A 25,179-nucleotide genomic window follows, 5' to 3' on the forward strand; every position below is an offset into this window, starting at 1 on the left:
CAAATCCAACAGTTAATATGTATGAGAAGAATTTAATTAGTTGTCCTCTTGCACCAGCGCTTTAATAAGAAGTGGCTGTAGAGGACATTGCTGTCACAGCCCTATTCCTGAGTTAAGAGTCAGAGGACGATAAGCTGGCTGCGTTCCGCTGGACAACTTAACTGGGTGCCTGATCCTCAGGCAAATGCTCCAGTGCCCAGGGAACCAAAGCTAGGGCTCTCACGGATGCCTTCTTCGAAATCCATTTAGCCTGAGAAGTCACCTCCTTGACCACCAGACCTACTCAATAACACAGGGACCATACCCGTCTGGAGACTACAGAAAAGAGGAGGCACTCTCCTTCATAGATTCAATCACAGAATTGTAGAGTTGGGAGGGACCACAAGGGTCATCTAGTCAAATCCCATGTAATGCAGGAAGTTTTTGCCTAATGTGGGGCAATGCTCTATCCCATGCTAAGGGGTTGCCCCGATTCACATTCTTCAGGCAGGAGATGGAGGTCTATTGTGCTGCTTTTCAGAGGCTCAGGAAAAGCAGGACCCCCTTCTCCTACATTAAACGGCATCTGATGAAACTTGTTTGGTTGACGATCACAATGGATAATTGTGTAAACATATTCTAGAAATAATGCCTGATAGTAAAGGAGAGGGGAAGCACAGGGTACACAGAGACTACATTTAAGGTTTCAGTCATGGTTGTACCTAATAAGAGACACAGGTTTGTATGGCATTTTAATAGTAGTTATGAACTGGTTGTTGTGTTCATATTACTAATTTAATATTGGCTATGTTGAAAATCTTGTTAGGCATTTATGCATTGTTGCTGTATGTGTGATCTTTGTCTATGGGAATCCTGTGGGCTTAGCTGGAATAAAGTTTGTGAATAATTAATGTGAACCAATTTTCTCTAGTTCAAATAATAATTATACCAAGAAATAAAGCAATACAGCAATGGTTTCTATTGTATCTTTGAGTAGCCACCCAGTGGAGTTCTTCTATGTGGTCTGGAGGTTGGTCACTCCTGACAGGGATTGGTTGACAGGATAAAGTTGCTTGGCTCTGCAGTGATGAAGATGCTGCTCTTGTGACAGTGTCAGCCAAGGTGTCCAATGAGTCATGAACTTATGTTGGGATGTAATACTGAGCTAAACCATATTCCTTAGCTATTCTACAGGTTCATCACATATGACAGAAAGTTCCTTCCATATCATTACATTTCCAACAATCACCTGACTCCAGTGAGATCACAGTGGAGGCAGTGCAGCTGGTGATGAGCCCATGGGACACCATCTCTTGGACTTCTGCTGCCCAAAGCAACTGCTTCAGCCTACCTTATGGATGGGCCCAGCCCTGCTGATTAGGCAGCAGATCAAGGCAAGCATGTCCAAGGGAGCATTCACATCCACATCCAAGACTCTTAGACCGCACATGGCTGTTAAAGTGAATGTGAATATGGAGAACTCTATATTGTTAAGGGTGCTCAAAGTTGTTAGGAGACAGAAGTACAATTCCCAGCACCTGTAACAAATTATAGTTCCTGGCATGATGTGTGTGTGGGGGAGCACATTACAGTTTAAATGGTATAAGAAAGCTGTTGGTGTGGATGTGAATGGTAGGAAGCAGGCCCCATGAGGAACTGGTCATAAATAGGGCATCACCCATCCACTCAGCTGCAAACCATTATTTATGGCAATATTTCCATAAAGATGCCAACCATTTGGAGGGCATTTTTCTAGTTTGTTGTGAAAGACTGTGCCAAACCTAAGACTGGGTTTGAAATCCATAGAAAACTGACAAAACAGGGAAGGGAACTTCGACAATAACAGACTTCGCATACGAGAACAAAGGCAAAGTGGAATAATGGAAGCACACAAAACAAACTAAGTGATTATGAGAGGAAACAACCAAAGCAAGACATCAAAAATAAAGGCAACATGTTAGTACAGATTGATCCAGGGCTGTAATTCAATGAAGCTGCCTTATCTATTGACTTGCTGCGTAGTTTGTGTGAATTGCTGTCGTTGGTCCACTTTCCAACCTCCACAAGTATTATAAAGACAATTATATCCTATCTGAATAGTTTTTGAAGCCTCTGTTTGGAAATGACTGTGTAAAAGCTAGGTGCTATTACAGCTGGAAATTGTCAAAACATGATGTGATTTTGTTCCCTGTTGCAGATGCAGTCTCCTTGAATTGCAGTGTAAAGTAAGCCACTCTTGTGTTGAAAGATGCTCTCTCCCCTCTCTCTCTTTTTGCTATTGCAGGGAGCATTTCTGCTTTCCGGTCTGATAAAAGCCGTCCTGCCAACCTAGCTTGGCAAATTTTTCATACTGAGGTTGCTTTTGCATTCTTTAAGAGCAGCGACTGTGCTATAGAGCATCTGAAGATGTAAGCATTTTTTGGCACAAAGGAATCAAAGAGAAGTTATGATAATTATTGAAGGTTCAGAAATCCATGGGAAACCAGAAGAGTGCACACAGGCTGGGATAATTGTGTCTGTATAATACAAATGGAAATCTGTTTAAAAGTGCCTGGGAGTTACCAGGTGAATCTATTTTATTTTTTTGGTTTGTGTAAAAGGAGTCACTTATGTAGATAGCAAGGAATTTCTCTACTTGCATATCCAATATTATATATTGAGCGGTGGAGAGGTGTATTATTTTTAATTACGTGTGTATGTGTGAGTGAGAATTAACAGCAGTTATTATCTGCTTCCTCTTCTCTTCCAGCAAGAATTATGGACAGTTTTCTACCAGTACAGTTGAGGTTGCATGTGGTTTTTATGCTCAGGTAACCAATATTTCTAAGGATCACACTGAATTATACCTGGTTTGGGGGCTGGGGCTGATTCAGATGTTGCGCCACTTTTTATACTTGCCAGCATCTATAGTTGTGAGGTGGGCATAACATGTCAGTGGAGAGTCTATAGACTTCTGCTACACCATGGTCTCAAAGATTCCAAAATGTTAAAGTCTGTGTGCTTTCTTAGCGCACATTGTATGATGCTTATATGAACAATGAGCTTAGTAATACAAAAATGGTTGGAAGTCTTCCATGTGAGCATAGAAAGCAGTTTGTGAGTGCAGATGGTAATGTTTGAACTGGCCTTTATAATGTCACACAAGGTAGGCTTGATTTCATAGAATCATAAAACTCTAGAGTTGGAAGGGACCCCTGAGGATCATCTCATCCAACCCCCTGCAATGCTGGAATCTCAACACGCTTCCCCATCCAATTTGAAACCATACCAGACCCTGCTTAGCTTTGCAAATGTGCTAGCAGTGTTGTTGCTTCACCACATTTGCAGGCACCATTAACAAAAAGAAAATATTTAGTGATTTGAGACAATAAACATATACAAGTCAAGTAAACATAGAATGCAACCAAGAGCCATGTACCAATAGTATTACTCGTAATGGCTTCACTTTTTTCACTTTCATAAGATCTAAAGGGTATTACAGTGACAGGTTAACAAATCTATACTGTTGACACTTTGCAACAGGAGTACAGAACCTGTGATCACCCAGATGTGATTGGACTGCATCTCCCATCATCCCTGACCATTGGGAGTTGGACTCCAACCAGCAACATCTCTATGTCTGCAAGTTCCCTACCCTTATTTCACACACTGTTTGGCTGTAGGTTAAGAAATTTCCTGATTATGCAGTGACCAATTACATTATACACTCAATTACTTACCTAGGCATTAGTATTCCTAGCAAGGCTTACTGGCCATGCCAGACATTACTTGCTCTCTGCATGCCTATGATTTGGGAAGTGTACCAATTAGTTATCTGGGATGAGATGATCATTCAAATATAATGATCAAAATGAAGGTTACACAAATTGATTCTGGACAGGCTGTGCTTCATTTGTTTACTTGGAAGTTTTGAAGAGTTCCCAATACATAATCAAGGCTGAAATGAAACCACTTCTCACACACCAGCAGAACTAACACAGGTTGTACTGAGGGTATCTTCCTTCTCCAAGCCTGCCCAAGGACTAGAAAAAATGGCAAAAAGCTATGATCGTGTTGGACTATGTATTTGGCACTGTGTGCTACAGTGGAAATGTATACCAGGCTGGTGAGTCATCACTAATAGCATTAAAAGCACAATCGCCTTGCTACCATATAGTTTTTAACCAATAAAGCTGCTAATGGTGGAACCCAATGGCAAAAGTATTTCCCTGTTTCATACCACAATATTGAAGCAATCTGAAGCATGCTTATTTGGGAGTTAAATCCCTTAGAATTTAGTGAAGCTTGTGTGTGACTTAGCAGGATCTTAAGGTGCATTCTTAAGCATCTTAACAATATGATCCTAACAATGTTTCTTCATAAACATTGTTGAATTCAGTTGTACGTAGTTCCGAGTAAGAAACCTAGGCCAGCAGTCATACTTGAAAATAAAGTTGTATTTAAATTGGTGGAACTTCATTCTAAGTAAATGTGTTAATCTGGGTGTCTGAACAAATGAAAGCACCCCATTAACATTTCATGGATGTGTTTCTAGTATGTCAATTATGCCAAGTTATATAGACACAAATCCTTGATGGCTGCCGCACGCTGCAGAACTCCTGCCCTTAGGCTCTCAGACACTAATATTATTTCTTTAAAACCTTATTTGTGTGGCTTGTATTTTTATTTGAATAATTTATATGCTTTTACTTTGAAGAATTGCAACTGGTCCCTAGCCCTCATTTTTGGGTGGGCTAGCAATCAAAATAATGTCTTTTAAAAGTGGGTGCATAGTGAATGTAATAATACTATCTAGAAGTTTTCCTTGGCTCTATATTTACTCATTTCTGTATTTTGCATTACACAACTCAAATTTTCTTAGTGATTCTATGTACAAAATTGGGGAGCTTGATTGTTGCCTTTTCCCATTTCAACACACTTCTGTTGGGCTGAACATTCTGGGTTGCATCCAGTCATACTTTGAGTACACCCAATGAGATCAATAGTCCTAAGTTATTGTAATGTCCGAGTATGACTTAGCTGAATACAGCTAACTCTCCTAAATTTCCCTGACGAGGTGCTAGTTAAGCCTGTTTTAGGGTTGCCATATTCCAAAAGGTAAAAACCAGGACACCCCAAAAGTTGTTGAGTGTTTTAGGAAACCACCGAAATTGTTGAGCTTTTTAAAGGAAAACCCAAAAGTTGTTCAGCTGTCTTTTTATGAAAACACAAAAACCCCATGTTTTTTGGTCTATTTGCCGAAGATCCAGGACAAACTGCCACCCAGATGTCACTTCCGCCTTTGAAATCCTGGTAATGTCTGGGAAAATCCGGACATATGGCAGCCCTAGTTTTTAAGTACCTGCAAATCAGAACATTCCTGTGCCTGTATCTGGACTATGGATCTGGGATGCCTAACATTGTTCCCCTGTCATTAACAGAGCAGCCAAAGCACATTCTCACAATCTCTTTCATTTTATATGCGTATATGGCAAGTATGGGAAACATGTGGCCCTACAGGTGCCTTTGGACTCCAGCTAGTGTTGCCACCGTTGGTCGGGCAAAATAAAGAACAGGTTGGGCAAAATACAGGACAGGACAGGGTGGGGGGTGGGATTGAGGGGCTAAAAATTACTTCACTGGGTGGAGAAATGACTTCAAAGAAATCCATTACAATGGCACATGGGGGTTACAGTGGTTTATTCAGTGAAAACAGCAACAAAAGCACTCGCTCTCTGATTCACCTGCCTCTGTGCATAAACTCCTTCCCAATTCCCCCTGCACTCCACTGGGTGGATGGACAGACCAGGCCCGTGAAACACCCCTCTTTCTCCAGGACTCACCCTCTGCCTGCACAAAAACCCCCTCTCTCAAACTACTCCTCCTGGCCCCACCCCACTCTCTGCTCACCATCCCACAATAACTCTTGCTCTCACTCTCCACCTCATGGACCCACCCTCCCTATACAAACTCCTGCTCAGGCTCTCCCTCTCCTCCTCCCACCGGACCCACCCTCTGCTCGCACAGTTTTGAGGATGAGAATGAGCCTGAATACATGAAAAAAGGCATCCCGTCCAAACAGGGCAGGGGACACTTTTATCCCCAAAAAGGACAATCACATATTTCTAGGGACGGGTGGCAACCCTAACTCTCGCTCCCACCATCCCTGTCCGTTGGCCATGCTAGCAGGGGCAGATGGGAGTTGGAGTCCAACAACATTTGGAAGGTCACAGGTTCTCTATTCCTGGCATACAGGGTACCTAACTTGGTACCTTCAAGATTTTGCTATTGCTCCCATCATCCCTGACCATGGGTCATGCTGGCTGGGGCTGATATGTATAAGTTCCCAGGTTTAATACCTGGAGCTACTTGTTCAAGGACTTGAGGTAGCAAGGCTAAAAAAGACTGTGAAGAGAGTTGTTGCCAATTAGAAGAGACTGTACTCAATTTAATGGCATGCTATAAGGCAGGTTGTGCTTCTGCCATTTTAGGGGTATTTGTGCAATGGGATATATGTAGAAGGTAATGTTTTACAGAACTGTGATATTGCAGGGAATATTCATCCTAGGCATGGCTATCCTAGAAGCATTTTGAGGTGTTTGATAGCGTCTGGCATTTGGGTGTTCTTTTGTTTTTACTGCCATGGAGCAGTGGGGTGCCTTATTGTATAGGATTCTGTGTGAGGCTGCTTGTTCTGTGGGGCTCATAAGCTCTTTTATGCAGATGTGAGAGGCACCACGTGTGCGAAAGAGATGCTTTTCAAAACATATCTGCAAGGTGCCTGTGATTTTATAGTGGGGTTCTTGAAGCTGTACATGTGCCAGTCAGGTAGGCTGGTCTAACTGTAACACTGGGAAATGAAGGCTGGGTACACACCCTTATTTACTCTGCACCCAGTGTGCTCCCAACAGTGGCTTGGGAAGCAGTGTACACATGACGTTTGCCACAATCCCTATCTGTCCTGTTGTTTTCCTTATCATGTTTTTAATATTCTGTTGGGAGCCGCCCAGAGTATTATTATTATTCCTTATGAAATACTGCATTTTGATGCACTTTCCCCACAAACTGCCTTCAGCCCGACTTGAGGAAAAGAACAATCTAGCTGTGTTTTAAACCAGTAATGTTTACACAAAATAATGGATGCAGTCCTAAACTCCACTTACCAGGGAATAAGCTTAATTGAATTAAAAAGGATTTACTGCTGAGTACACATGGCCAGGATTTCAGTGTAAATTACCAAGAAACTGCTGCTGTTTTCGTTTTTGTAATGTTCAAGACTGGAAGAGTTTCTAGAAAAAATAAATATAATTGATAAGCCGAGATATGTCCATAGACATATTAAACCAACAAGCAGTTTGCATGCCCACCCCAGTGTTTACTTACAAAACATGAAGAAAAAGCCCTGCCCCCTTTCAGGTATGCTAACAAAATCTTAACCAAGCATCTACATCCCCCCTCTACTTTGCTCACCCCGGTTATTTTGAAACGATTACCAGTCAGAATGAGATTTGAAGCAGCGATTGCTCTGCTCAGACCTCAGGCTCTTAGTCTCTGCAGAGGAAGCATCTACTGCTACCTCACGGAGGACGCCCGCCGCGCGCCCCCCTTCCTATGCCAATTCGGATTAGACTATACCCTGCAGCAGACGTGTTAATCCGATACTTCTTCCCACCTGTTTCCTCGCCCGTTACCCAACGACCTGAGCCGCCGGAGAGACTACGCTTCCCAGCATGCACTTCGGCCGCTCCGCGCTCCGCTCCAGTGTAGCAGGATTTTCCCTGTGGATTGCGCATGCCTAGCCAGACGTGGCAGCAGCAGCCAGAGCCAGCAGCTCCTCGTTCTGCCAGCGCGAGCGGCAGTCGGTGATGGGTCTGGCGGGGCGCAGCTTTGGGAGGACGAAGTGCTTCGCAGGGAGGATGTTGCTGCTGGCCCTCTTGGTAAGTGGCTGTTGCTGGGAAGCGGCTTCTGCTGCCGAGGGGCGTTTCGTGAAGGACGCGCGGGGCGGCGGAGGGCGGGGGCGAGCTGTCCGGGGCACTTGGGCTGGTACACTGGTTCTGCTGGTGGTGGTGAGAACTGGTGATTCTGGAGGCGCCGGGCTCCGTGTGTGCTTGTGTGTTTGCACACAGCTCGCCTGTCAAAGTGAAAGCGGCAGGCTCACATTGCTTAGGTGGCAGAAGTTAAAACTTCTTCGGCCTTTGGAAAGCGGGCGGGCGGGCAGGCGGGGTTTGTGTATGTGTGTGTGCAAATACCTCACGAGAGGAGCCGCTGCTTGCAAAGGCTCGCGCTGCTTTCCTTTCCTTTCCTGCCTGCCACGCTTGCGAGAACCCCGTGGCCGGTTGTTGGTGAGTTGGAGGAAACCCGGCTGCTCCAAGGCAGGCTAGTTGCCGGCTGATTTATGCCTCCACTGCCACTTAACGCTCGGGTCCTTTATCAGTCCCGAGCTCAGGTTCTCCGGCTGCATGTTTTACATTGCTGTTTCTGAGATGATTATACAATATGTCCTGTAGAGCAGCACTGTTACTATTTCTCTCTCTGTCTCTCTTGAGATTCTCCAGTAGGTAGGTGTAAGTCATTCCCCTACTTTGTGAGGAAAGAGAGAGAAGTGTTGGCGACAATGATTGGGTTAGTTCAAATGGTTAGCTCTGAACTAAATTTTTGTGCAGAATATCAATCGACCTATTTCCTTTCCCCTTTTCTTTTTTAAATAGAAATAAAAGCAATGAACTGAATGTGCTGTGGTGAAACAAGACATCTGTAGTTCAATATTTCAGGGGTAAATAGAATGTAACGGTGCAATCCTATGCTACTCTGAAGCAAGTCCCTTGAGTTCAGGGAGACTTGCTCCCAGGGAAGGACAGCAGCCTAAATGCTGTTTGCTGAAGCTAGTGCTTCCAACCTGCTCTCAGAAAATGGGTTCAAGAGTGAGATAAGCACAGACAGGTCCTCTGCATGTTTACTCAAAAGATAAACCCCACTGGGACTCTCTCCCAAGTGCATACAGGCTGGGTTGCTTCCTTATACATCTTGCAATTCTAGGTGTGGCTATTCTGAAGTGTGTCTTGCTGAGTAAATTGGGACTCATTCCCTAGTCATTGTGTTTAGGATTGCAGCCTTCATTTATGTGAAAAGAATAAAAGTCACAGAGTTAGGAGATAAGATGACTTGAGAGATGTGTGTATATATAGCTCAGTAACATATAAATATTTCCTTTTCAGAGGTGGGTTGAGGAAGGATGGAGGGTTGACACTTAAGGCTCACATGGGTGCTCAAATTCCTGTGACCTTGCTTGCAGTGCAATGCACTTATCATTGTTTCCTTTTCACTTCCCTTAATTCTCTTGTGTTTTTCCTACCACCGTTTCAAAACAGAAACATTTTTTTAAAAATTGTTTTTCCATTTCCACTGGAATTTTGCAGACTTCCCTTGTGGCTCCTCTCAACTCTCAAATGCCTACTGTTATCCCAGAGAAGAATCTGAACTGTCTGTTGTCAATAATAATAAATCATTTCCATTTTTAGTGCTTGGAAGACATGGCTTATGCTATCCACATTAGTCTGACATACCAGATTATTTTAGGTTTTGCAGTAAATGGTTTAAACTCAGACTTCATCCATTCATGGTGAAATGTAACTTGGATTCCTTATAGAGGATGATTATATGGATATGACTGGGTGACATTAAAATAATGAGCTTGAGAATTCTCAGATCTCTGTATGCATAGGTACACTTTGCACAATACGAGTTCTCCTTGAATGTGCTGAGAGAAAAAAGAGAGAGGAAACCTTGAAGTTTTGGGCATTGAGTGGGAAAGCTTTATGACAGCACATTCAGAAATATCTAGGTATGGTATAATTTAAATGGATGCAGTACCACAAATGGTTTAATAACACTAGCTGCTAAAGTGGAGCTTTTTTTCTGTGGTGGGAAAAAAGCTTTTACAACTCTTAATTGATTCTTTAAAGAGGCTTAACATGAATAAGTCAGAAGGTTGTTTAACATGAATGCTTGCATAAATACTTCTTTTCATTTACCCTGTGAAATTAGACTTTATTCTTTCCCCTGACAAATAATCATAACCTAGGTAAGTTCTTAATTTTCTTAAACCTGCTCAGTCAGTCAGATGTGGACTTCTGAAACAGAGTGACATGATAGCAGTGCATTAATTTGTCTGCAACAAACAAAATGTATAATTGTGGTTGTGTTGCCATTTCCCCCCGCTCCCTTCCCCACCAATCCTTATTTGCAACCCCCACTCAACTGTCTTGGTGTGATGGACACAAATGCTGTGCCATTCATGGAAAAAGAGTTGAGTGGTTGGTTTTCACTGACCTCTTGCTTCTGACACACTTTTATTGGCTTTGAAGGAAAAACAAAAACTCAAGCAACAATGCCCTAGCACACAGGTGGGGGATTTCATGATGGAAGGGTCCCTTAATAGGAGTCCTGTAGATAGAAAATTAGAAATTCGGGGAGAAGGTTCAGACTGTGTATGTATGTATGTGTAGGGAAGAGTGTCTATTCTGAAGTGGCAGTCTAGATACAGCTTTACTATCTCATCTGCTGCTTGGGATAATGCTAAATTAATTTCAACAGAGAAAGACTGAAACTTTTGGGCAAAGAAAGAGCCTGTGGTTATTGCTTGCAATGTTACTTTATTAGGTTAACTTAACACAAATGTGCATATGTCGAACAGGAAGTGTTATATGAATTTTGGTTTCCTGCTAATAGTACACACTCTTCCAGTCAGCTTCCAGAGCTTTGCAGAAATTGAAAGAGGATTTTGTTTAATCATTTCCAAGTGTTTGGTGTATTTACTTCCCACCCTCTTTTAGTACCACAGTTTGATGTGACTCCTGGACCTGGATTCTACTGTTTAGCCTTATTACTGCTCCCTGATTCTCCTTTTCCTATTGCATGTGGGAACTGATTTTCTTGTTCTAGATCTCCCAAGTGCAGATCACATGGGTAGCCCCATGTACAGGTTGCCCTATTTGTATGGTGGTAGAACTAATAATAAAATAAAGGTTTATTTTTCCTTATAAAAACATAACTACATAGATCTAAACATTTTGTTACCCAACTGGATTCCCCCCCTCAAGAAAAGATTCATTTTTGCTTGTAGTATATATTACTAGTATGCTTTGGTTTTGAGAGCAGGTGGGTTAACCCTTCTTGAAAGAGTCAGAATGATGTAAGTTTGCTCCTCCAGTTTCCAACATGTGAAATGCTTCTGGATATGGGCCAGTTTGGTATTTTGGGGTGTGTGGGGGGTGATTGATGGGTTGGATCCTATTACTACGTAGTATAGGACTTGGATTAATCTGGACATTCAGTTCCTTCCATCAAATTCTGGCAGAACTATTTTTTTATAAAAAGGTTGGCCAAAGTGGAGCTACTTGATGCATGATGGAATGGTGCTGTTTTTCAACATAGGGCGTCCACTATCATCTGTATGACTCAGATAGTCTTCTGTAATGGCTATTTTACAGTCCTCCATGCTGTTCTTTCATCCTGTATGTTTCAGTGCCTGCCAGGTTCTGCAGTTTTTGTTAAAAAGATTCTCCTGTACTCTGAACCAGGAATCAATACCCTATCCCAATATTAATATTTTCTACTGATCCCTCTTCTTGAAAGAGAACATCTTTTACCTTTTCGATGTGCAAAATTCCCACTGTGGCCTTTTGTTTTTAGGATTGTTCAAGATCTGTTCTCAGACATGCAAGTCCTGTCGCTCTTCTCAGAACCCTTTTATTGCAGTCTTGCCCTTTCTGAAATGAGGTGAATATTACATGATAAGGTTAAATTACACAATGCTATTGCAGATTATCCTTATTATTCTCTATCTTCTTTGTCTAGCCCCAGATTTCCTTTGCTACTCTTATGCAGAGCTTGGTTGGTTCAGCCAATTTCGCTCCAACAATGTATACAATTAAATGCTACTTCTGAATTGTACTGTTTTGAATTTATGTATCTGTATTAGCTTTGCATCATTTTGTAACAGATTTAGCTTTTTATAATTTAATACATATTTGATACTCTTGCTGCATCTTGTACAGTGGTGCAGGTCCTGTTTGCAAGGCAGTAAAACAAATTAAATTGTTGCTATAAAAAAATCCTCAAATATGTGTATGTATTTGTAACTTTTCATTTACAGGACTGCACACTGAGTGCAATATTAAGTATATTCAAGTCTTTCCCCCTCCCTACCCCAAATTCTTGCAGGTTCTGAGGATTACAGCTGGCAGTTTAGGAAATGATCTGGAACAATTATTCTCCCCTCTTCTTGTCCAACAAAAATTTGTGGCATGGGTGGGGGAAACTATCACTTATTGCCATGTGCTCAAGTGGGTAATCTGCAACTAGACAAGCATTGAGTTACTTATAGTACAGTCCTCTCTGTATGGCTACTTAGACCCTCCTAGGCTAAACTATGCCACACAAGTGTTCAAGCTCCTAGGGAGGACATTGTAGCGAGTGTTCGAAATTCCTCAGGTGTTTTGCTACTGGCACGGGTCCAATTGCTATTACATGGAGATTTTCGGGCACCAGGTTGGTGACCAGAGTTTAAACATCTCTGCCTTAGTCTATGGTTAATACCATTTCCATTTCCACTGTGTGTTTTTCTCCTTGCATACTGGCACAAGTGACTTATAAGGGCAAGCTACAGTCAAGCAACGTAGTTAAGATCATAGAATTGTAACATTGGAAGCAGTGTTAGAAACTGGGATATTTGCCACATGGCTCCTGGAACTTGGGTTACAGGCGCAAAAACATAATGGCTAGGTTTTTCCAAGGCTTGCGCAGTTTTGCTAAGCCAAGGTTTGGCTTAGCATGTCATGTGAACCAGGCCATGGGGTTTGCTTTCCAAGTTTGCTTAGGATTGCAGCTTTAGTTTAAAGTAGCATGTTATTTATGCACAGGATTCTTTCCCCCTTTATTGCTTCTTGCTTTTGTTGGTCTTTTGTTTTCACCATGTGGAAGTATGTGTTGAGTGTTTGCATATAGTCTCACTAAAAGGGCATTATCCTACTGTGTTCTTGGCTTGAGATCATGTAGTTGGAGTAGCTAATTGAACTGCTGAATATGACTGCTACTTCTCTACAGGAAAAAACATTTAACCCAAAAGCTTAAAATGTGACTTTGAGGAGCCTTAGTGCTCAGTCACTTCCATAATTATTGTGTGTTCTCCTGCTTGGAGTCAGGCCTTGAAGTTGTTTCATGCTGGAGGACGCCTTCTGCCAATTAAGCTTTCGGCTATTTGTCCGATGTAGGAAATAAAATGCTTTAAAAAGAAGAAGACACTAAACTGCAGCCTTCTTATTCTTGGCTTTCTTCTTCAAAAACAGAATGTACTTGAAGTAGAACTTGACAGTTATGAATTTTTCAGTGGGGGGGGGAGAGCTTTGTTTTGAAATGTTTATTCAAAGGGTTTTTTAACCTCTCTCTGAGGATGACAAAACACAGTAAGTCCTGGTTGCAGCACAGCAGATTTTAGTTTTAAGTTCTTGAAGTATCTCAGTAGAAAATAAACTGAGGAGTGGAATGGTTCCAAGGAAAGTAGAATCTGGAATCCTGGAACATGAGTCTGTGTGTATGTCAGGACGGTTTATGTCTACTGACATCCTTCCAGTACATAAGAGTTAGCTAAAATGACTCCTGAAGAACCTTTCAAATTTAGTTTAATGTCATCGCTTGCTTGCTTGCATCCATTCTTCCAGCAGACTCCTCTCCTCCCTCAGTGATGATAATCTCCCACCTCACCAATTGAACAGCAACTTGTTGTCTTGCTTCTTGAGCCCCTGATTTGGCAGAACATCTGTAAAGGAACTGAGGGTTTTCTTTTGAGGTTCTGCTGTGCTCTTATTAGATTCCTCTGACGTAGTTGCCTTGTCTCTCAAAGTGAGGGGAGAGAGTAGAGTTTTCCCCTCAACCCTACAGGGCCACTCACCAAAGATAAACACAGAAGCAAAGTACAGAAACTTCACAGGGATACATAGGCAACCAAACTTCCCTCGCTGAAGAAATAAAAGCAGCTGAGTAGTACAGACAAGAGGGGAAAAATGGCATGGCACAATGCAAAAGAGGTAAGAAGTTGATGTTTGCTTCTCTTTAAACGCCAAGAGGAGTGATGGTATTCCTGTGCCCACAATTTCCTTACTTTTCTATTTGAGTGGATTCATACAGCCATTTGAGGTGATGGCTGATGTAATGAAGCTATTACAATTGCTGGGTGTGTGGGGAGAATGTTCCCCCAAACTTTGACATGTTCTGCAAGGTGATAAATTGCTTGCCTCCTTGTGTATGTTTCTGAGATTTTCCAAGTAGTGATTGTGATTTTGACATGTTTTTGATTTGCTGGAGCAGTCGTAGGTAATGGCTTCAAACATTTCAGCTGCCATCTTGAAATGGTCATGTGAACTTATACCCACTGAATCTCAGAACTATGAACACACTTTTGGAAAGCCGACTGAGCGCTAGGAAGGAAGTTGACTCCTGAGACTCAAAGCTGAAAAACAAAGTGAATGATAGAGGGGCAGATTCTGGCCTGGAAGAACCTAAAGTTCTTTAAACTATCACAACTATTTTAAAAGAAGTGTTACATTTTGAACGTGAAACACTCCTACATGCAAGTAGATATCATTGGCTACAGACGGATTCAGTGCCAGTCTTCTTGAGTGACTGACTTAGAGGTTTTATGGTAGCCTCTTCATACAGAAGATATAGGGAGAATATCTAGTGACCACTTTCCCATTAAGTAAAAAAGTACAAAGCGACCATGGTTAGGAAAACATTAAAAGATACTACCGTATTTTTCCGTGTATAAGACACCCCCATGTATAAGTCGACCTCTATTTTCTGAGTCCCAAATTAAGAAATAAATATTTTAAACACCAAACAGAACAACTTTGATATTTTATTAAATATTCAAAACACCAGTATATTTAGTACTGTATATTTAAACATCAAACAGTGAGGCAAGCTGTGTAATGGCAGCTGCTCCTGTCAGCTCAGTGTAACTCCACTGTAGCTGCAGCTCCTGCTCTTCTGCCTTTTGTTGCACCTTTGTCTCAGTATTTATGGTCTGTACCCTGTTTACTCCACGAGTGGCGGCAGATGCGAACGCTAATCAAGGAGCTGCGACTGCCAGAGCTGCCTGAGTGAGTGCGCTTGGGGAATGGGGGGTCTGGGTAGCCAGGGGGCGGCTGAGGGAACCGGGTAGAAGGGACAATGTCTGGAGCGGGGGCTGCTGGGGGGGGGAGTACCAGACCAGGGTTCGTCGTGAGGCCAATAGTGAGGGGAGGCTGTGGGGAAAGAATATGGATGGCGGTGTGTATTTATTTATATATTTAATTGCAACATTCCTTCTATAAGACGACCCCCAATTTTAAACTTAAATTTTTTGGGGGGAAATATTGTCTTATACATGGGAAAATATATTAAATTGAGAAGTGAACACAGTTTACAACAATGCCTTCCACCTTAATAACCCCTTTACAAGAATGGTCTGGTTTAAAATGTGGACTAAAAACCATTATATTAGTCAATGTATATCTGTTAAAAGTATCAAGCAAACTTTCAACACTAATGACTGGGTAAACTAATAAAGGGTTTTGACAAATTGTGATAATAGTACAATTAAAATATTTTATTGTAGATTTCTTCATAAACCTTTCATGGGTTACCTTGATGCAACCAGAAAGTTGTGATTTAATTTAGAGATTTCCCTTTTCCTGCTGTAATAAATGGAAGACTTAGTTTTCTGGCTTTCAGTAAAAGTCAGACTGTATTTAGGTGAGTGTGGCCATAAGCTGGAGAACACATTTTTCATCAGGAGGTGGATATCATGAGGGTGAAGGTGAATAATAACTTTGATTTGTATGAATGGTTGTCATAGCAGTGACTGTCAGATGCTGGGCTATTTAAAGATTTTGTGTAGATCACCACCTTTTCAAGTTGTGGGTTTAAGGTAATAATGGTCAGGAGCTGAGGCAGACTAACTAGAATGCCTAGGTTAATGGGGCAAGAGAAGAATGGGAACCTTGTGGCCCTCTATACTTCGTTGAACTAAAATTACTGACTGTTGACTATGCTGTCTGGGGCTGCTGGGATTTGGAGTCAAACAACACGGGGAAGACTACAGTTCCTCATCCCCAGACTAAGAAGTAAGGAAGAAAAACAGAATTCCATTAATAGATCCTGTGAGTTAAAAGTGTAGGAAAAACTGTGCTGTTACCATAGTTATTCTCCGTAATTTGTAAAGTGGTGTGCTTGCCTACGAAGTAGGTCACTTGTACAGTGCAATTCTGTGCATGTCTTCTTGGAAGTATGCTTCACTGAGTTCAGTGAAGGCGATTCTCAGGTAAGTGTATATAGGATAGCACCCTAAATCAGATTTTCTAATAAAGCCACAGTGTCTGTAAAGTAGTAACAAGAATTTGAACCCAGGTGTGTCAGGCATAAGTTCTAGATAAAGGAAAGATTTAGGTTATGCATCCTGAAGAGTATCTAAGAATAGACAGGCAGTGAAATAAGCTAAGTGCTTAAGGAGAATGAATATTGTCAACAATAGCTCTCAACATTATCTAAAATGTCAGAAACGGTTATTGGCTTTGTGTAGGATCACAGAGGTGGATTTGACCTTAAAAGATTCCTCCAAGCTTTGAAAGCTAGCGGAGAATGCTATGTGGAAAGTTACATAACCAGCAAGGAATGTTATGGTGCATCCAGTGATAGGAGCGGATGAGTTAATTTTTCAACTGTAATCCAGAGTTCTCCATAGTATTTTGATATTGGCTAACTGTTGCATCATGGATGTGTGATGCAGTGTTAGGATTGTTATTTTGGAGATTGTGAAACACTTGACTAAGATGGTATGGAAGTTGTTGGTAGACGCAGGTTAGATTTCAGAAACGTGAGGGTCCCACTCCCTTGATGATTTACAAATTGATTCTAACAGTACAATTATCATAGTTCAATTCTATTTATATTTACTCAGAAGCAAGTGCTGTTGAGCTGAGCAGGGTTTACTCCCTGGATGATGAGTATAGGACTGTATTCTCAAGGGCACAGGAGCTGCAAATTCATCTAACCTGACTTTATTTACAGAAAACAATGAGCTTTTCAGTTCACTGAATAATGGGATCACAAATGGTAGAGTCTTGGTGGGGAGGGGGAGACAGAACTATGTCACTGCTGTCAGTCCTGAAAGAATCATTTCCTGCCTTGCTAGCCTTTTTCCACCTGGCCTGGGAGGGCAGGGCCCTGACTGACTCCAGCTACAAAAGCTAAGGCTGATGGAGAAGCTAGAGGCCATCTTTGCTGTGAGTCCTGCAGTTCCTGCTGCCATGGGTGCAGCCAGGATTTTTGTTGGGGGGTGGGGAGGACTTTGTTAGAGGGGCAGAACCGATGTGATTGGTCAGTTAGTTAAGTATTTCTATTGTTTTACTTGATCTGGAGGGGGTAGCCCCTACCTCCACGGCTACACCCATGCCTGTTGCTCAGGGTGCCTAGAGGTGCAGTATTGTTTAGGGTTTTTTTGGGGGTGTCAAGTTTTCATTTTGGAGATGCTTAATTTCTGCTGTTATTTGGTATTTAATTTTTTGTATGTTTGATGATATACCATACTTCCTGATTATTTATTTATTGCTTAGAAGTACTTATGTTATATTTTTGAAATTATATAAATCTTCATGGTGTAAGCTGCCTTGAGCATGGTTTAACTATGAAAAGGTGGCATAAGTGAGCAATGAATATGATTGTAAAAATGTGAAGATTTTAATAAACCCTAATAAACTAACAATTAAAAACAACGATCATTTCTAATTCAGGCTGGCAAATAACAACCTGACTGATGTACATGTGGTAAGTAAGGAGCACTTTCAAGTGGGAAAGGTATACACAAGCTGGTAGTTCTATTCCTTTAAGCTAAATTTGACTTTATACCAGTAGCATATTACTCTGTCATTAACTTCACTGGCTTCCAGTTTGTTTCAAAGTGTTTGGCAGCTGGCTACATGAGAGATGGCCTTTTCTGTGGTGGCTCCCAAATTCTTGAATTCTCTTGTGCTTGCCTGGCATCTCCATTGTGCACATTTAGGTGCTAGGCAAAGCCCACCCAGTTTTCACAGGCTTTTATTGGATCCTTCTCCTAGTTTTAGCACCCACCCAAATTGTTGTTTTGTGTGTGTTGCCTTTCTCATTCTTTCATAGTTTTAATTTGATATGTTGATCCTCTTATTTGTATTTGTTTTGGAAGCCCCCATGAGGTCACCTGTCCAAAAGCAGAGAACTGGTTCTGCAAATAAACAATAAAGTACCGTGGTATCTTGGCAGGTGAGCTAGTGACTTTTGAGGACTCATTTGCGTGCCTGTTTTAGCTGCTTCTTCAAAGTTAGGAGTCTGTGCAGGTGTGTGTGTATGTGTGTTTTCCTCAGTGATGTACTCGGCTCCCTGAATTAATTGATGTGGGAGGGAAACCTTACTTTGGTTGGTTGATCATGCCAACTGAATAGATGAAAGTTTGCAGCTGTAAATACATGGTGATTCCCTCAGTGCCAGTAGTATTCATAAGGACACACTTCCCATTTCCACCTCAGATGGTTTTTCAAAGGAGTTCAGGATTATCATTACTCTTTTCCTTCTTTCTTTACAACATATACCTGTTGTTCATAAGAGACTTAATCTCAAGAGCCCTTTTCTTTCCATTTATATACAAAACTAAGCAGAGAGTTCGCTTTTCAGGTGGCAGAAGCAACTGAGGCTGACAGTTCTCAGCTGAAATCAATGTCAATATCTCCTTTAAATCAGGATCCTTTGCAGTCCTTGGTTCTGCCCTGAAGTTGTTTGTTTTTGTCTTGGAAGGCCTTTTGCCACTGGTGTTTTAATGCAAGAGCGTTTCATGTTCCCAATTTGACGAACAAGGAATTCATTAAGTTGGCCTTTCAGCACAAAGTGGTAACTTGTCTTGCAAGTTTTATCATGGAAGTGTCATCTTCATTCATGATTAATCAAGAATACCTTTGTTGGCTTCGCATTTTGTAAGTGCATTTAAATTTAATCAAGCAATCCGTCAATGAAAAGTCAGATGCCCAAGTTAACACTTTCAGTTGAATGACAGTCCCTATCATGCATTCTTCATGTAAGAAATCCAAAAAGAATTGGTTTCCATTTTTTTATTTTTATTTTTTGAAATCTGGACTGGGCCTCTATAGCAGTCAGTATCACAGGCTGCATAATTTCAGTGGCACTGTCTTATTGGGTGTTCAGGTGCTTGTCACCCACTTCCTTGCCCCTGGTGTTAAATGCATTGAGTCCTGTAGTTCTCTTGCAGTGACTATCATTATTGTGATGATGAAGACTCTTGAAGAACCATAAGCAACAGTGCTAATAATACAGCGTCAAGATCAAAAAATAACAATAAGTGTTTACTGTGACTGATATTTGTAGCATATTTTTGTTGAATTAGAAGGACTTTCTGTTGACATACCAGTTTAATCCATTTTTCAGAGATGAGAAGCACGGTGTAGATAAGTGCAAATTGGTAATGTTCAACAAGCCCTATCTGCTATTAAAATCAGTGCAGCAAAGTAGAAACATCTTGCTTGAAATGCACCAGCAAAACAAAGAATATTGCAGTGCTGTTCCTTAAGCTGTTCTTAGTTTTATGGCCTTGCGTGTTTTCTCCAATTTCTTGACTTCTGCCTGTTGGGGAGACTTCAGCCTGAAATGATTGAACTAGAATATATTGGCAAGTTTGATTCTATTAATTTAGAACTAATTAAGAGCAGGTATTTCTCTCCCAATGTGTTAAATTAGCAAGCAGCCCTAGGAATATTGTATTAGCAGTAATTATCGCTACTGGGTACAGTCATCGGTATCTTATATACCTTTTAACTGGGTTTAGAAATAACACAAAAGACCTTGACCTTGTGTCAAGGTCTTCAAGCCCTGTTATGCTGTCTGCCAACTAAAGATACGGCTTCATAGATCTTACAAATTCCTGAGGCACCACAATGAATGGTTAACATTTAAAGTGCCACAAGGCTCCTGATTTGATTGAGAAGCCTGCAAGCCAAGACTTTTCATAAATGAGAGCACTGCAAAAGCTCTTGCCACAAGAAATGTGTTTGGGGGTCTTATTTGTGGAAATCTCATCTTGGTTGTAACATGTTAGTTCCGTGTCTGACCACCGTGGTTGGTACATCACTGGTGCATGTTGAAGTACAGGCAACAGAACATTCAGTGCTGCGTGCACTGCATCTGCTACTCTTGTCTGGCACAGCCCTTGACACGTTATATTTTGTCTCTCTATAATATCCTCCCACTGCTTCTTAGCCTACAGATCCCCTCCTTTCAGGAATATAAGCTGTTCTTTGGGGCTTAAATAAAGCTATGCACACATACATCTTTGACTCCCAAGAACTGTTGGAGTGCCTTGAGGAAAAATGTGTGGGGGGGACTTAGAGAAACTTGTCTAAGTGTTGTGGATTTTTGTTGCCAGGTATATCTGCCTCTGGCCTGCTTGGAAAGGCTGCTACTATTGGGCTCTTACAGTACAATCCTATACATGTCTACTTGGAAGTACCGCTGAAGTCAGTGGGACATCTAGATAGATGTTTATAGATTTGTAGCTTTAATTTTTGCCCCAGAGCTTCTGGTCTCCTATGAACTTGGAACTTCTGTTGCTGCCAGGCTATTCTGCTCTTGGATGGAAACATGGATCAGCTACATAGCAGCCTGTTCACTCTGGAACAACAGAAGCACAAGTACACAAGCTCCAACCACTGGCATTGGCCACAGTAGGGTGTGTGTGTGTGTGTGTGTGTGTGTGTGTGTGTGTGTGTTTTATTTAGACAAACCATGCAGGACATTGCTTGAAATCTCACATTCTTTTAACTGGGTACCAATTTTCATGCTGTGAAACCTGGAAGTGGAACTCTGTGCTTCCAGGATACATTTGTGCCCCCTTATCAGATTCTACCAGCTACTTCTATGCTCTTCAGTGCTGGATTTTGAAAAAAAGACCAGTTATGGAGATACATTTTAGTTAGTCAGGCTGAGGATTGGCTGTAGTTGTGGCTGTAACCTTCCCAACAGTCAGCATAGGCCACCGCATGATAACACTCCATTATGAATCTGCCTCAAGATGGCAACCAGTTGGCTTTTGTGGCTAGCTTGGCTGCTCATTACTCTTCCTGTTAAATATTGGTAATTCTCATCAACCTGGAAGGGGAGTTATATGGGTTAATTAGTTAATATTGGTGCTGCATTTGAAGACATTGCTTCCTGTATATGTGCTAAGTATTATTAGGGGTAATTTGTTCTCATCACTGACTCCCATTAGTGTGTTAATATGCTCATCGAGTAGCTCTAGGCTTCCATGGAAACTAATTTCTAACATAATAATGTGGCATACGCGCTCTCTTTTTTCCCTCCGACTGTCCCTAATTGTTAAAATTATACAAATATATTCTTTTTACAAATGGTATCTGGAACAAATATTAACCAGAGTGCTAATGAAATAATATTGTGTTGAGTTTGATGTGGAATTGAATTCCGCATACATAGAGAGAAGGAAAATTTAGTCAGCGCAGGTAATTGACCATATTACAATAATTTGTTAATTAGTAAATAGTTGTGCTGGCTTTCCTTCACTAAGCATTTTAAAATTGGCAATATGCAGCATAATTAATTGGCTACCCAGAGCCTTGAAAGAACTTGTAGCAACAGATACTATGGTTAGACATGTTTCCTAACACCCCCCCCCAAAAAAAACGCCTTTCAGCATTTAACTACTGTGTATTCATGGGTAAGGTCTATTCAGTGACTCAGTGGCCCTGTAGTTGCATTATCCTTATATTACAAATGGGTGACTACTGGAAATGCCACTTTAAATAGAATATCTTTGCTGTTTGTCCTCCACATTGCACACATTATTTATTTAATACACTCATTTGCCGCCTTTCAGTAATTCTTCCTATGGTGGTTTACAGTCTGACAGTCAAAATAGAATAGGAAAATACTGTAAAACATTTAAAACACTATAATCATTTCAATATAGTATAATTAATCAACATTGTTAAAATCAGCAAGCCCCCAAATCATCCAGCATAATACAGCAAGTACCGCTGAGGCATCTGATCATAGCCTGCATTTTTAATCAAGGCTTATATTTTGATCAGATTCCTGTATTCTAAAAATGAGCTTAAATTCACAAATGTTTCTTTTCGAGACAGGAAACCAGCAGGCAAGGTCTTTGTCGCAGGCAAGGTCTTTGTCAGAGGCCCCTTTGGTTTATTGCGGTCATAAAACAGGCTGGGAACAAAAGGTCACACTGACCATACAAATGATAGAATACAATCAAGGTTGCAAAAACAAATAGTGCCTCCCATTAAACTTGAGCCACATCTTCCTAAGGTTAAAAGGGCAAGAGCTAATACAAACATCAGCTGGCTAGAGAAGAGGCAACTCTCTGAAACTGCTTTGAATCTTTAGAATTTAGCTTAGCTTTTACTAAGTTCCCTTTCTTCTAAAAAAACTATATATGTATGAAATATATTGGCTTAAATGTAATTATGCAAAGGATTTAGAAAGTAAGAAATTATAGAATCATAGAAGAGTTGGAATAGACCACGAGGGCCATTGGGTCCGGACCCCTGCCAGACAGAGAGACGCCATCGGAGCACTCCTGACATATGGTTGTCAAGCCTCTGCTTAATGACCTCCAAAGATAAAATTAGCCACCATCTGTTTTGGAGTGAATAGGGCAATAGGGCAAAAGATGAAATGTTAGTTAAGGCGCCTAGTCTAGGGCAAAAGGTTATTTGGTAATTAAGGTGCCTTGTAGAGGTTAATGGCTATTTTTTTGCCAATTATAAATAGAAGGAAATATAGCTCTTTGTCTCCCATAAAAGGTAATAGGAAATGGGTGTATCTTTTATGATTGGTTCTAGCAAACAGCCAATAGGAATTTTAACCAGGCTGATTGGACAGAGGCAGCCAAAGGAGGAGCAAGGGGGCTGAGCTGAGGGAATATAAGTGCTGGCCATAAGGGCAGGAAGGCAGGCCAGAGCTTGGTAACCATATACCACTGTGCCTCTCATTTATTTGTCTGACAAATAAATTATTATTTTAATTTCTCTATTGCTGCGTTGAATATTTCATTCCAGCTAAGCGTTAACCACAAGCAGGGTGCTACACCGCCACCAGACCCCAACCCACAATATTGGCCTACATCTGAGGCCAAATTACTAGGCCAGAATATGGAAGTGAGTTTTTAAGGCCTGCTTAAAATTATCCAGGAATGGGGCCTGTCTAATATGAACTGGGGTTTACAAATTCCATAAAGTAGCGAACTCCTTAGGAACCTTCCCATTTTCATATTTATTTGTAAAAGTAATAAGAAGTAATACATACAGTAATGCACCTTTGTGTTTTTCCTTCTAGCTCTGCCTGTAACTTTTATGTAAGTTTTTCAATTACAGCTATTTGGTACTATACCAGGACCAAAGTAGACCCCTTTAGGTCATTCCAGAAGTTAGCAACGGTTGTTTGTATCGCAACCAAAAGGTATCCTATCATATTTTTATTTAGCAGTTCTGCATCCTCACCCATAAACAAGCTTATCAGAGCTACTTCTAGGGCCCTTTTTGGTTGGTTGGTTGGTTGGTTGGTTAGTAATTTTAGATATTTTTCCAATAGCCAAAATGTGGACCTGGGTGCAGGTCCACCACATATGTTTTAGAACAGGCATGACCAAACTTGGCCCTCCAGCTATTTTTGGGACTAAAATTCCCATCATCCCTGACCACTGGTCCTGTTAGCTAGGGATGATGGGAGTTGTAGTCCCAAAACAACTGGAGGGCCAAGTTTGGCCAAGCCTGTTTTAGAAGAACCTTTGTCACCACTCCTCTGCCAGCAAAGCATCAGGAAAAAAGGTACCCTTCTCACATAATTTGCAGCATCAATTATTTGCTAGCATTCATGGTGCTTGTGTGTGTGTGTGTGTGTGTGTGTAAAGTAAATTGTACTTCATTTATGTTACTTTATAGTGCAGTAAACAGCTCTTAGACTTACTGCTTTTGTACACCATCAACCAAATAGTTTGATTCTACTCAACTGGTCACTAGAAACTGGATTCATTCAGATATTGTGCCAAAACATAGTTTATACTAACCATAGCTAAGGATCCACACTGTCATTTGACCTCCAGAATACAGGAAAGACAAGCCATGGTTAGAGCTACTTTTGTAGTTTTGTTTTCCAGTTGCTCAGCACGTGGCTTCATAAGTTCGCTTCTTATGAAGTGAGCAGCAGCCTTTTGGTTCACAGCAATGACTATCACTGGTTTGTTAATGGTTTGTCAATTTAGACAAAAAAAGCAAGCCACAGTCAGCTGGCTTATGGTTTGCAAACCAGTTTCAAACTGTGGTTTGGTGTCTTTGTTTGCCAGTTTCTCACAAGTCATGGTTTGTGATCTGATACAGGTTCAGTCATAAAAATAAAACTATGGTTTGGTGTAACATCTGAATGAAGTGATCGTTGTTATGCCATGTAGTATCAGTGACTGGCCTCTTGTTGCCAAGCTTGCTACCACTGAAAGATGCCTTGGGAACCCTATCAAATGTCTTTTTTTCTGTCAGGAACTATAGTCTTATTCTGGCAGCAGGAGAGGGGGATTAGCCTCTTTAGAACATAGATGCCATATGCTTCTGTGTTACTTCTAACATGTACTATGTAGACAGTATCCAATGTTCCTGTTTTACTAGCACAAGAGACTTGCAGAACATAACTCTTTCCTCCTCAACCTTGTAGTAGTCCTCTGTACACCCTCCAGAAAGTTGGGCGATCTTGGGAGCAGATTTTGGGAGCATGTTGGTGGAGGAGAGGAACCTTGTTGCATGAGTGGAGTTGCAGAGCATTGGATGCAACCATCCGAGAGGCTCTTTTCATAACCCTGACAGAATGGTAAGGATAGAGCTACAAGGGACCACAAGGGCAGTTGCTTAGCAACCATTCCATGACCCCTGGGACAACTTAGAAATGACTGAGAAGCATATGGCATGTATGCTCTGGATAGCTTTTTCTTTTGCTAATGTTTCTAAGACCAGAATGAGATAAGTAGCCTTTGTCAGGAACATGGAGGCTTTTGACAAGGCATTTGTATCTTTAATCGTTGGCAGACCATGCAAGGGTGCCTCGCAGAAAACAAGAAGCCAATAA

At 41.3% G+C, this 25,179-nt stretch overlaps 1 protein-coding gene and 1 long non-coding RNA gene across 5 annotated transcripts in view; one reads left to right on the plus strand and one right to left on the minus strand.

Annotated features, from left to right (window-relative positions):
* Positions 1-7,117: 7,117 nt before the first annotated feature.
* On the minus strand, positions 7,118-7,717 carry LOC128421316 (uncharacterized). The gene is made up of 2 exons (XR_008332282.1): positions 7,631-7,717; positions 7,118-7,247 (listed from the first exon to the last, which is right to left on the minus strand). It is a non-coding gene; the product is annotated as an uncharacterized LOC128421316 (long non-coding RNA).
* Positions 7,718-7,744: 27 nt separating this feature from the next.
* Positions 7,745-25,179, plus strand: part of PDIA5 (protein disulfide isomerase family A member 5) — a 148,527-nt gene continuing 131,092 nt past the window's right edge. The window contains exon 1 of one of the 4 annotated variants that reach the window (XM_053403925.1): positions 7,745-7,895. In XM_053403925.1, coding sequence (XP_053259900.1) covers positions 7,824-7,895 — 72 coding nt within the window. In that variant the 5' untranslated portion in view covers positions 7,745-7,823. Of the gene's footprint in view, positions 7,896-8,217; positions 8,301-20,650; positions 20,762-21,050; positions 21,166-25,179 lie in introns of those variants that run through there. The other 3 variants (XM_053403943.1, XM_053403916.1, XM_053403933.1) reach the window with 3 other exon arrangements.

Source organism: Podarcis raffonei, chromosome 1 (assembly GCF_027172205.1).
Source record: "Podarcis raffonei isolate rPodRaf1 chromosome 1, rPodRaf1.pri, whole genome shotgun sequence".
Classification (NCBI taxonomy): Eukaryota; Metazoa; Chordata; class Lepidosauria; order Squamata; family Lacertidae; genus Podarcis; species Podarcis raffonei.